Source organism: Stegastes partitus, unplaced genomic scaffold, assembly GCF_000690725.1.
Source record: "Stegastes partitus isolate 25-593 unplaced genomic scaffold, Stegastes_partitus-1.0.2 Scaffold1157, whole genome shotgun sequence".
Taxonomy (NCBI): domain Eukaryota; kingdom Metazoa; phylum Chordata; class Actinopteri; family Pomacentridae; genus Stegastes; species Stegastes partitus.
The window spans coordinates 152660-164528 of NW_007578888.1; the positions used below are offsets into that span (position 1 = coordinate 152660).

Below are 11869 nucleotides of genomic sequence, written 5' to 3' on the forward strand. Positions count from 1 at the left end.
TATATATAGCAGATAGCAACATGGCCTAGAGAACATATTACCATACTGTATGCTGTCATTGGACTGGTTAATATTTCGTAAAGGTTCATCATCTTGGTGGTACTTCACAGTTTGAATTGGCCACCACTGAATCTTATGAGATGAAACTAAAACTTCTGGCAAGCATATGTAGATTTTCAAGTGCAGACATAAAGCAGACAACGTATCTCTTTAAGTTTTATTAAAAGTCCTGCAGTATGCAAGTTTTTTGAGTGCAACAATTTTCTATTTCATATTACAGTAAGCACACTTTAGTGAACAGTCCTGGTTCTTGCATGTGGATGTTTGTTACTAATACAACTGAATATTGTCCCATTGTTTCAAGAAAGCTGTCTTTTGTTAGCTTGTGAAATCCACATTCAGTAGGTCCAAAAGTAAAGTCAGTTTTTAGAATGGCACTATTGAAAATGTCCTTTCATTTAAGTAGTGAAGTGTGTTACATGTCTGTTAAGTCTTTGTAATTACAACATAGTTCATAATACTTTTAAAAACATTCATTTTCATGATGCCTATGCAAAGGCAATAACAGAAGTAGTCTTCCTGAGAAGGTCATAATGATTAATTCTGACATTTTCACATTTTAAAAGATGTACAAAAAATGCATATCACTGCTGAGCATGTTTGGACCTTGGCACGGAGAAATTCATCTGACCAGTATCTGGCTTTCATCTTTTTTCCATGTAGTTGTGGATGGACTTGTTAAAAACTGCCAAGAAGAAATCTGCGTCTTCCATCGTGATGCACATGGGAGGTTTGATGCGGAAGATCTTAAGAGGTGAAAAAGAAAAAAAATCAGATATGCTAATACTAAAGAAGTATACAAGCAGGTTAAAGCAGTAGAACTTGACTATATTCACAGGACAATTTTCTAAGGCTAAAAAATTGAGTGTTCTTAAATTCAATATGCTTCTTGGTTTAATTTGACTTTTTTTGTGTGAAAGCTGGAGTCAGTTTTGGTGATGATGTGCTTAAAGGTTTAGATACAGTTTCCTCTTCAGTTAACAGGTTGAGAAATAAGTACATTTGGAGTCTTTAATGGTTAAAGCATGAACACATATGTCCCCTTTTTTTTACTATGCAGCTAAAATATTAAATGCTTGCACTATTTTGTTTTATAGCAGAGCTTGAGGCATAACTATCCAACATCGTTTTACTGAAGACAGCTGAACCGCAGAATCACAAAATAGTGGTAATATTTTAATGTATGAATCTTTTTGTTGAGCTACTACTTAAAGCAAAATGGGTATTTGCAAAGTGATGCAAGGTGAAAAAGTAAGTACAGTGGATGTAAAGCTGTGTGACTAACTATAAGAGGAAACTATTAACTTTGTGATGTAGGTGTAAAGAAATTCTACTTAGAGAGAGACAGAGGACGAGTGCTGTTACCTGTCCGTAGACTCCTCCTTTCCCTATCAGGACTCCCATGTCCTTGACATCCTCAAAGATCTCTGCCATCGCCTCGGGAGGCAGCGGATCTCTGCTGTCCTGTAGATGACAGAGAAGATAGATGTGACTGGAGAAACTGAAGTAACTTAAACATTGTCCAGCTGCTAGTGTCTAATAATTATCTTGTTGTGGCTCATAGTGTCTGGCCTCTAATTGCTGATTAGCTTGAGAGGCTACACATGTGAAAACTGGCAAGGCCAACTCGTGCATACGATTCCCACTATTAGACACCAACAGCTACAGTTTTAAAGACTAATGATACCAAATGTGTAAATAGCAGGCCCTTCAAACAGCAGCAGGAAATCGTACAGAGGAAGGATAATGAACGCCTCGTGCTGGCAAATCAGTTTGTAATTTGAACTGTAATTCAATATGCTGAATAGTATTTTTCACACAGAACGTGTAGTGGTGAGATACACCATTCCTCCAAGGTCAGTACTCCAGAATGATATTATGTTTTCGAGATGTTGGGTGTGATGGAAAATGGGCAGAGCACTAAAAAGAAAAGCATCCAGGAAACAAAGATAACTTCCCTGTTATTTGCACATTCCAAACCCAAAAGTTATCATTCTGTTTTAGGTTACTGAGATTCACAGAAGGAGTTATTCAATTTTAGATTAGATTAGATTAGACTAGATAGAACTTTATTGATCCCTTTGGTAGGGTACCTCAGGGAAACTGTTGAATTTTATGGTCTGTTTAAACACTTGGTCCCTAAATAAACAAAAGTTATGGGCACAGAAGGGATAAACCATTATTGTTAAACTTACAGTATAGTATATATAGGACACAGGGGAAAACTGACTTAACTCAAGATGACTAAAGAATTTTGATACATAAGAAGGACTTAAAAAGGACAGAATGCATCGTGCTTGAATAATACATGCCCTGTTAAAAAGTGGAGAATTCCTTTCAGGTTTTTGAAACTATATCCAGGACTTCAGTATTTCATTGAATCTAAATGCAGCATTGGATTCACATGTTTAACCCTGAAATTTGTAATTTCTTAGAAGACTAAGCAGTTTTGGAGTAGCAGCCTAAGTAATTACTATTCACCATCTGCAGCTACAGCCTGAAAATAGGATGATATACCTTGATGGTTAGCATGCAGAGTAAAACTAAATATAAGTGTACAATTTTAACTGGGAGATGGTTTAACTAAAGAGGACCACAGAAACACTCTGACTGTCCAGCAGTGTTACAGAGGGATGCTTCTTCTGCTCCAATAATTTAGCAGTGGTGTTGGATTTGAAGGCTGTTTCCTAAAGTTAACCCTCTGCAGCCTGAAACATGTGGGCAGGTTTGAGAGGTGTGTTTTCTTTATCAGTGCAAGAAACTGTAAAAACACAAAGAACAGTCTCTTTTCTAACTTCCCATCAGTCCGTGAAAATATCATGTGATGTGCGGGTCTGTCTGGAAACATAACCAAAACAGAAGCTTAAAATTGTAATATTTCATCAAAATCGCTTTCTTTTGTGTTTCATTTAAGAATGAGTTTGTTTGCATCAGGTGCTGTAAAAAACAAAAAAAGTCAGCTGTGACCAACAGTCACATCATAAAACATTTGTTGGTGGTGACCTGCAGACTGTGTTTACACAGAGCACAGAGGAGTCCACAAGAAAGAATGAGGAAAATAAAACTTGATCAATAAAATGAATACTGCACGGTTTACAATCAATACACAGGAGCAAGTTGTTGGAAGATACATTTAGCATGGTGACATAGCTTTCTGGAGTTGATGTGCACAGTAGTGTGAAAACCACCAAGGCTGTAGAGGCTGTAAAAATGTGAACAGGCAGATAGATGACCTGTAGCAGGGGTGCCCAATCCTGGTCCTCGAGAGCCCCTATCCAGCATGTTTTAGGTGTTTCCCTCTTTCAACAGACCTGATTCAAATGATCAGCTCATCATCAAGCTCTGCAGAAGCCTAACAACAATCCTGATCATTTGAATCAGGTGTGTTGGAAGAGGGAAACATCTAAAACATGCTGGATAGGGGCTCTCGAGGACCTATAGCGTGTTTGTTTTTTATTTTTTTTACAGTACAGCAAACCTGTGGCTACTTGGAAAAAAAACCTTGTACACATTGATTCCAGTTTATTTTAGTAAAACAGATAATTACGGATCTTTTCCTGTTTTAATGGCCTTGTACTTATGTCATCCTGCACCGAAAACGTTTTTGAGTTCTCTCTACTTCTAGCCATGGTTGTGCTGTTTCCATAGAGATGCATGACTTTATAGTGCAGTGAAAAATTAGCCTGCAGTGAGTAAAAATGTCACAGGAGCAGAAAAAAAAAAGTACTTAGATACTGCTTGGAGTTAAAGGGTTAAGTAACAGAAGTAACTAATTTAATTAGTTTGTGACTCCTGATATGACCTGCTGTAAATTTAATATGCAACAGCGGCGTTTGCCGACTGAACAAGAGAACTGCTGCCTGAGTGTTTTGCACATTGATTTTTGCTCATAATTTGTCACAATCACACACTGACAGGTCACTTGCACAGCAGAGCACTGTGATGACATTGAGCAATCACTAAAAACACTACGCTAAAAAAGAGGAACGTTGGTCCTAATTATACCCTTGACAACACTAACACAGCAGGGTATTCTGTAGAGCAGCTCTGCAATTGCCTCAAAAATGTGTTTACTCAAAAGACAGCGACAGCTCACATGTACTGTCTTATTTTATCAAAAGTTTACTTCTTCCCTTCACTGGCTCTTTTCAAATATTAAATGAAAAGCACCTCAGAAGTTTAGGCAAAAGGACATACTTCTGATGAGTTTGTTTTGTTCGCAGTTACAGATGGTCACTGCTGCTGCTGCTGCTAATGTTTAACTGGGGCGCTGCTGAACCATGCCCCCGGGAGGCACAGCACAGACACACACGTTGTTCCAGCATGTGAGGAGAGCCGAGTGTCACTTCTGTCACAAACCTTGTCTTTGACCATTTCCACTCCGATCTGCAGGCCTTTTCCACGGACGTCGCCGATGATCTCATACTTGTCTCTGAGCTTTGCCAGCTCTGTCATCAGATAGGTGCCCACATCCAGACTGATCTTCTGTGTGCCATCCTCTCTGATAGTCTGTCAGGTTATAATTTAGTCTGCAGTTATGAGGCTATAGCTTTTAATCACAGCTTCAGTTATAATAAATAAATCATTATTGAGCTCTCTTGTGTTGATGAATGGGACTGACGCAGAGAGGGAAGAAGAGTTCTTACGTCAAGCACCGATGAAGCAACGGCACAAGCCACAGGATTTCCTCCGAAGGTGTTGAAGTGAACCCCCTTGCCGAACGAGGCTGCAATTTCTGGAAAACACACAAACAAACAAGCTCACACCTCCAACCGCTGCAAATTAAATCATCAACCAAATCATAAATCAAACTGCATGCAACAAAAATACCTGCAAAAATGTTAAAAAGAAAGGATTTAGGATGACATAAAATAATTAAAAAAGTAGTATGTTACTCAGAGAGCACTATGGCAACTAGCTACCTCAACAAATAACACAAGAAGCAACCTGAGATCACACATTCATCGACAGAAATAGATGTTGGATGGCATGAGGATACTCTTTATGAGCTCAGACAAGAATCATCAGTGAAACATAGAGATGAGGGTCAAGAGGGCTCATTTAGTCTGAACATCAGTTATGGTTTTAGAACATTATTAATCCCAGTACAGGTCTCACAGGCTTCTATGAGTGTGCTGCTAATGGGACTGTTCCCTGACTTCTTCTAATGACTGTTCTCTACTGTACCTGACTTTATAGCCTGCCAGAAGTGGTGAGTAACAACCTGGCGATCTATAATTCGCCCACATATGGAGCATCATTTCTGGTCTGCCTAGCATTAGGAATTGCTTAAAATAGTTTAAACGCAGAATAAATAAGAAGCTGCAACAGTTAGCTGTTTTTTAATATGTATAAAAACACCCAGATGTAAATGTGTTGTTGCTCTGAGGTCTTAAATCATTAAAATAAAACTGTACGATTCGTACTGGCGACCTGTCCAGGGTGTCCCCTGCCTTCACCCTAAGTCGGCTGGGATAGGCTCCAGCCCCCCGCGACCCTAGTGAGGATTAAGTGGTGTATAGATGATGGATGGATGGATGTACCATTTGTTACTCTCACAAAAACAGTGTCTCACCTCTTGCCATGCTGCTCGCCAGTTTTATTGTGAAAATACTGAAGAACAGTAATTGATTTCCACTCTTTCTAACTAGGCTTACACTTTATTGAATACACCAAGCAGATTTTGAAACAAGGGTTTTGTGTCTTGCAGGTTCACCTCACCTGGTGTTGTGACCACAGCTCCCATTGGGAATCCATTGCCGATGCCCTTCGCCATCGTAACCATATCAGGAATGACGTCATGGCCTTGGTAACCCCAGAAGTGGGTCCCAGTTCGCCCAAATCCAGTCTGAACCTGCCGGGTGCAAAACAGGTGATTAAGATTATTTACATATTTATTCTGCTTGCTTGAGAGATGGAAACATATTAAAAGACATCACATTAGTGCTTCACCTTAGAGAGCCTCGTATTGGGTGTTTGCTTTATATGTTGCTCTCTTGGGCAGAATTAACAGCTCATGTGTGCAGAAGTCTTAATCTTTAAAGATGTCTGTTAAAGACAGGTAGTAACTCTATTCAAACAATGACTTGTTGGCATATACGCAGCAGGTGTTTCGCTTTTTTTAAGAGCTGTATTAAGGAATGTTTATAGATTAACAACAGTTCAAATGACAACATATAATGTAAAAGAAGTTACATGAACAAACAACACTGCAGTTTCCATCAACTGTATCAACAACTTTCCACTCATTTTTTAAATAAGTTTTTATTGTGTTTTATTTGCTCTCATGTGTGGCAGCTGTTTTTCTGTACTAAAGTGTGAAATCTCCTCTATACAGTAATTTGTGGCAGGTTTGAAGCATTTTAAGTTGTAAACAGAAAATTCATCCAAAAATATGTAGCTAACCTCATCAGCAATGCAGACTCCTCCTCTCTCTCTTACAAGTTTGTAGGCTTCCTTCAGGTAGTTTTTAGGGTACTGCACAGCTCCTCCAACTCCCTGTATGAACCAGACAGAGACATCCCACAGCACCATGTTAATCAGTGCAAACCCTCGTCAAAGTTAACTCGAGGAAAAAACCAAACAAACATGTGTTGCGTAATGAAAAGGCCTTCATTCTACCTCTTCTGTATTTACTTGAAAACACTACATCAACGGCATACGGTAAATAAAAGAGTAATATTCAAAGTGGCACATCAGCCGATTAGCAAAAGACATAGATGTGAGTAACAGTTACAACATGCTGATTATGTGATTAGATTTCAGGTAATGCTCCACAACAGAATACAGCACCTGAATAGGCTCTCCAAAGAAAGCAGCGATTCTGCTTGGGACACTTGTGGCCAATGTTTCTTTGAGCTGTCCAATATAATGTTCATTTGCCATGCAGTGACCTGTGGGAGAAAACAAAGACAAGCCCTTCAAATCAAACTAACGCAGACATTAGCATGTGTGAGAAAACATTCAAAAAATCTAACATGACAGTTATTAAATAATAAGTTAAAGTCAACCAAATAACTTATATTTGATTGTTCTATGTGGTTTTGATTATTTTTGCAGCTGTCTTGTATATTGAGTGCTGAGATAAGTAGCTGGGTTGTGGGTGATTGATATTATATTTATGGATAACGGTTGTTTGTTTTGAACAGTCATGCAGACATACTGACCATTTTCATGTCGACCCTCTAGCTGAGGTACTGGAATACTAAATAAACTAACATTCCTGAAAGTGGTAAGAGGTTAAAAGAGGTAAATGATCAACAGTGGGAGACTTTGAACTTCATGTTATGAATTCAACACGTATTTTGCCTCATTTTCAGGGTTCTGACTGATCTGCTTTGCTGTCGTGACTTTGTGGCCTATTTTCTTTAAAGAAAAGCAATTTGTGGATTAAAACTCTACATGAATACAGTGGAATACAACAGTATATGATTTAGCTAAACACACATTTTTAATCCGTTACAGAGACGTGTACCTAAATTTAGAACCAGGCAAATACTATAATAGTCGTCTGTTGTGGAAATTCTGGAAGAGGTTGATGTAGGATGAGGAACCCGACACAGAGAGACACACCAGAGACTCAGACGGCTTAAGTTGAAATAAGGTTTACTGATCAGGAGAAGTGACGCTAACAGAACAGCAGTTCACGCATGCAATGTCAATTCTAAGGATTTCTCTCACACCTTTGGCCGTATATACCCTCTTTCGGTGGGGGCCGCATCCAGATTTATGGGGGAAAAGGCAACAAAGATAGCTCAGTGTAATCTGGCCTTGAGAGGTACAGGGAGTGCTTGCATGTCCTCCCACAATAGATCTGCATGAGGTCAAGAACCTATCGAAGATTTGCAGAGTGCACATCTGCTACAAATACTACTTATACATAAAGGGAGCTAAGGGGGCTTAACTCCAAAAGAGGAAAGTAATTTGTCCTTCACAAATCCCTCCTTTTTGATCATGAAACATAAAATGTGAGATTGTTTATTCTTCCAGACAACTGTGGTGCTTTGTTTGTTTATGAGAACAGTGTTGAGTCATAAGTGCATGTGCTTGTGTACCTTGGGCACAGCTACACTGTCTGACGGTCTGCACAGGAGAGTCCCTGCAGTGGCTTCCTCCCCATGGACCCCTGAACACGTCAGGACACATGGTCTGTTTATTGGGCAGAAGTCAGCTGAGTTAACCTGACAACAACAGTATTCATAATTTACAAGGCATCTAGAAATCATCACGAAGCGCTGCTCACCTCTCGTGTACTTCAAGTGAATACATGCAGTGGATGCAAAATGTAATTAGTTCAATTCGTGCACAGAATCCAAGATGCAGAGGAAACACAAAATATGTTTGGAATGACAGTTTGTTAACTCTGATGCATTTCAAGCTTAGATGTGTATTGCTTGAATCTAACTTGCAGATGATGCACAAGCATTTTGTGTGTGTGTGGCGGTATGTACATGTATTTTTAATGTGTGTGTTAATGTGTGAAAATTAGCCCTGTCTTCTACATATGTTTGTTCACCTGTTCATTTTACATGTTTGCCTTCTTAAAAAGAGAAAATATTATGTGCAGTGTCTAACATTATATATGCATATTTGTAATACATACATTTGTGCAGCCTAAACCGTTGGCAATGGGGTATTTATAGGCTGCGTTGGAAGTAAGACCCATGGTCTGTGGGCTGCCACCGTGGTAGGATCCCCTGGAAGAGAGAAACAAATCAGAAACATTATGGACATTTAGAGTACAGAAACTTTTCCTAACAATCAAGCTTTCAGGCTAGAAATAGATATCTGCAAACTATGCTGTTATATTCCTGAGGGGAGCTACAGTTTGTCAATAGCGTGCCTGTTTGTGCTTCATAAAAGTGTAGAATTTTGATTTAAGGTGAAATGGGTCAAACTAGCAGAAAACAAATAAAAGCATCTATTACCAGGCTGGAAAAATGCAAACACTGGCTGTGAATTTTAGCCTTGTTGCAAGCAATGCTACGTATGTAATGTCAAACATTACTATTCGAATTTATATCTTTTCATCCTGTTTACAGTATTATAATGTAATTAGGATATCTGTACTGACCATTCACAAAAATGAAAAACTTGTACCTTAAAGTGATGATATCAAAGTTTCCTGTGTAGAGCCGAGCCATCAGCATTGCCAGGTCATTGGCCTCTGAGCCGCTGTTGGTCAGATATATCACCTAGACAGGGAATCAGTCCAGCACATATGTTGATTACAGCCTACAAATTTATCCATGCTCCTGCCTGACTGAAATAAAAAAATCAACACCATACCTTAAGAGGATCTGGGAAGTAGGAAGCTAGTTTCTCACAATACTCATGGAGAGCAGGATAGACATAGATGTTAGTAGTATGCCACAATTTTTTCAGCTGCTGCTCAGCAGCTGCTGTTACTTTCCTGTGAACACAAGTATCAGAAAGGAGCAGTCAGTTCTGTGGAAACAGTGTGTGAGAAATTGCAAATACTATCACTGTGTGACACAGCAAAAACCAAAGGACCTTACGGGTGGCAGTGGCCCACACTGACAGTGGCCACACCAGCAAACAGATCCAGATATCGCCTCCCATCCACATCCCACAGCCACTGCATGTGTCCCTGGTGGACAAACACTGGTTTCTTATAATATGTAACTTTCATGGTCATGGGGTTACAGTTCTGTCTGCGGATCTCCATCATCCGCTCTTTTGACATGCCCTGGACACACAAAAACACAAGATAAGAGTTAGAGTAAAGGAGGAATCTTTCTGTTATACTTTGAACTGAACTTTTCAAAGTGTTGGACTGAGTGCATTCATCAGTGCAACTTGAGTCTAAGACTGTGAATGGGAAAATGCAGCTGTTCAAGACGGTTACAATAAATGTACAACCAACATTTATAGTTACCTGGTCTAACACAATAACATTCATATCTATTACTGAGGTCATTTTTATAATACAAGCCCAAACTGAGCAGGATAGAGACACTGTATGCCAGGTGATATTGCTATTACCTTGTATTCCTCTGGACTGAAATTGCATGGGGGCATCTCTGGCAGGTCTGTGGGAGGGCTTTTGAAGGCTGATTTCTGACATAATGCACCTGTGAAATAATTGTGATTGCAGTTAAGACAGAGAGGCCATAAAGACAGTCATTCATTTAGGAACTCTGTTAGCCCACTGTGGTACTTGGCAGAGGTTAGTATAACATTTCTGGGACATTTGTGAAGCACTCTGTTTGTTACACATTACATCATAAAATGATCTACAAACAAACATGAGGTGTGAAAATGTGCTTGCTATTGATGCTTGTATTGTTTTCATATTGTTCAGAATGGTCTTATTTGCATACCAGCAAATCTGTAAACCTGGCTGACACTGTAAACAAATGAAGTTCAACTTAAACCACACATTGCACAACACATGATAGCAAATGCTGCCTGTTTACTCCTGATTGAAAACTTTCTGCTAGAAGCAGAAAATGAAAACTATACTTTACAATGTCCACATCAAAAATCTGTATTTTTACAAATATTAATTTGCTCTCCTACAATGTTTGACCTCAAAATTACATGATTGTTTACACTATATTTAACTCAGCAAAACATATTAAAAAAACTGGGCCATTTGTAGAAAAAAAAAAGCATATTAAGGATCTGAAAATTATTATCTTTTAATTTTTAGACTTTTTTTTTGCTGTTTTCACAAATTATTACAGGTAATATATTGAAATTACAGAAATAAAAGGATATATTGAAATGTCGACTGTTAAAAAAAACTAAAACAACAACAACAAAAACCCAGCCCAAAACTGCAGATTTTATCTATATCAAAAAACTGTATTTTTCAATATGATACTGCACAATTTGACAGTTTTATGGTTTTTAATCCTCAAACAAAAAATTCAGTTTTACAGATATGTGCCTTTTTTCCTTTTTTTTTTTTTTTTTTTTTTTTAACAGTTTTGAACATTCAATGTGTTCCACCATTTTAAAAAGTATTTTTTTCCGGCCTTGCTGCCAGATTTCCACCTTTTTTAAGGGATTTTTTTTTTTTTTTTTTTTTTCTACAGCTGGCAACTGTGTATAATGCATGTTTAACGACGCCTCTGTTAATCCAATTATACATTAGATAAAAATATTATTTAGAAATTATAAACTACGATAAAGTGTTTGTTCCGCTGATTTAAGCTACACCTCGAAAGCCGTCACCACGTTTTGTTTCAGCCAGTTGTGTTTACAGCCTTTAAAATCAGTCGTGTTTGGTTAGTTCAAAGACTTCAAACTTATTGACTAAACCTAATAAATCACTGCAGTATGACAGACACCAAGTCTAACTTGAACATACTCTGTGCACTGGTTGTTTACGCCGCGGAAACAGACATGAACCACCTCGTGAGGTCAGGATTCTGGTCGTTACCATGGTAACTCACCACTTGCCAAGTGGAGTTTGGCCAAACTGGGCGGTGAGCAGGACTGTCCTGTTAAAACTGACCGGCCACTGAGACAGGAAACGACTTTAAACATGTCGAGCAGCTACAGAGGACACTCAGATACTCCGCTTCTGTTACCGCTTAGCACAAGAAGACAAACTGGTTTCTCTGTCGATATAAAGTCACTTCAGTGGGCGGTGACGATCAGCGGACAATCACTGAAGTCCCGCCCCCTTTAACGTCACAGGCTGCGTGCGCATCGACAGGCTCTATTCATCCCCTTCCATTAAAAAAAAAAGAAAAGGTAAAATTCACAACAGTCACTTGAATAACTAGAAACTGAAAAAGTAATAATAGATTAAAGTTTGCTAAATTATAATTTTGTG

The 11869-nt window shown here is 38.7% G+C and overlaps 1 protein-coding gene across 1 annotated transcript; it reads right to left on the reverse strand.

The window, feature by feature from the left end:
* Nucleotides 1–203: 203 nt before the first annotated feature.
* LOC103368456 (alanine--glyoxylate aminotransferase 2, mitochondrial-like) lies at nt 204–11658 on the reverse strand. Its single transcript, XM_008296850.1, has 14 exons — nt 11484–11658; nt 10066–10154; nt 9579–9769; nt 9349–9472; nt 9160–9254; nt 8663–8756; nt 8115–8208; nt 6853–6953; nt 6466–6558; nt 5782–5914; nt 4707–4795; nt 4420–4569; nt 1426–1524; nt 204–806 (listed from the first exon to the last, which is right to left on the reverse strand). Exons 1-14 carry the CDS (start codon nt 11575–11577, stop codon nt 705–707), a joined length of 1548 nt encoding a protein of 515 aa, XP_008295072.1. The 5' UTR covers nt 11578–11658; the 3' UTR covers nt 204–704.
* Nucleotides 11659–11869: the final 211 nt, after the last annotated feature.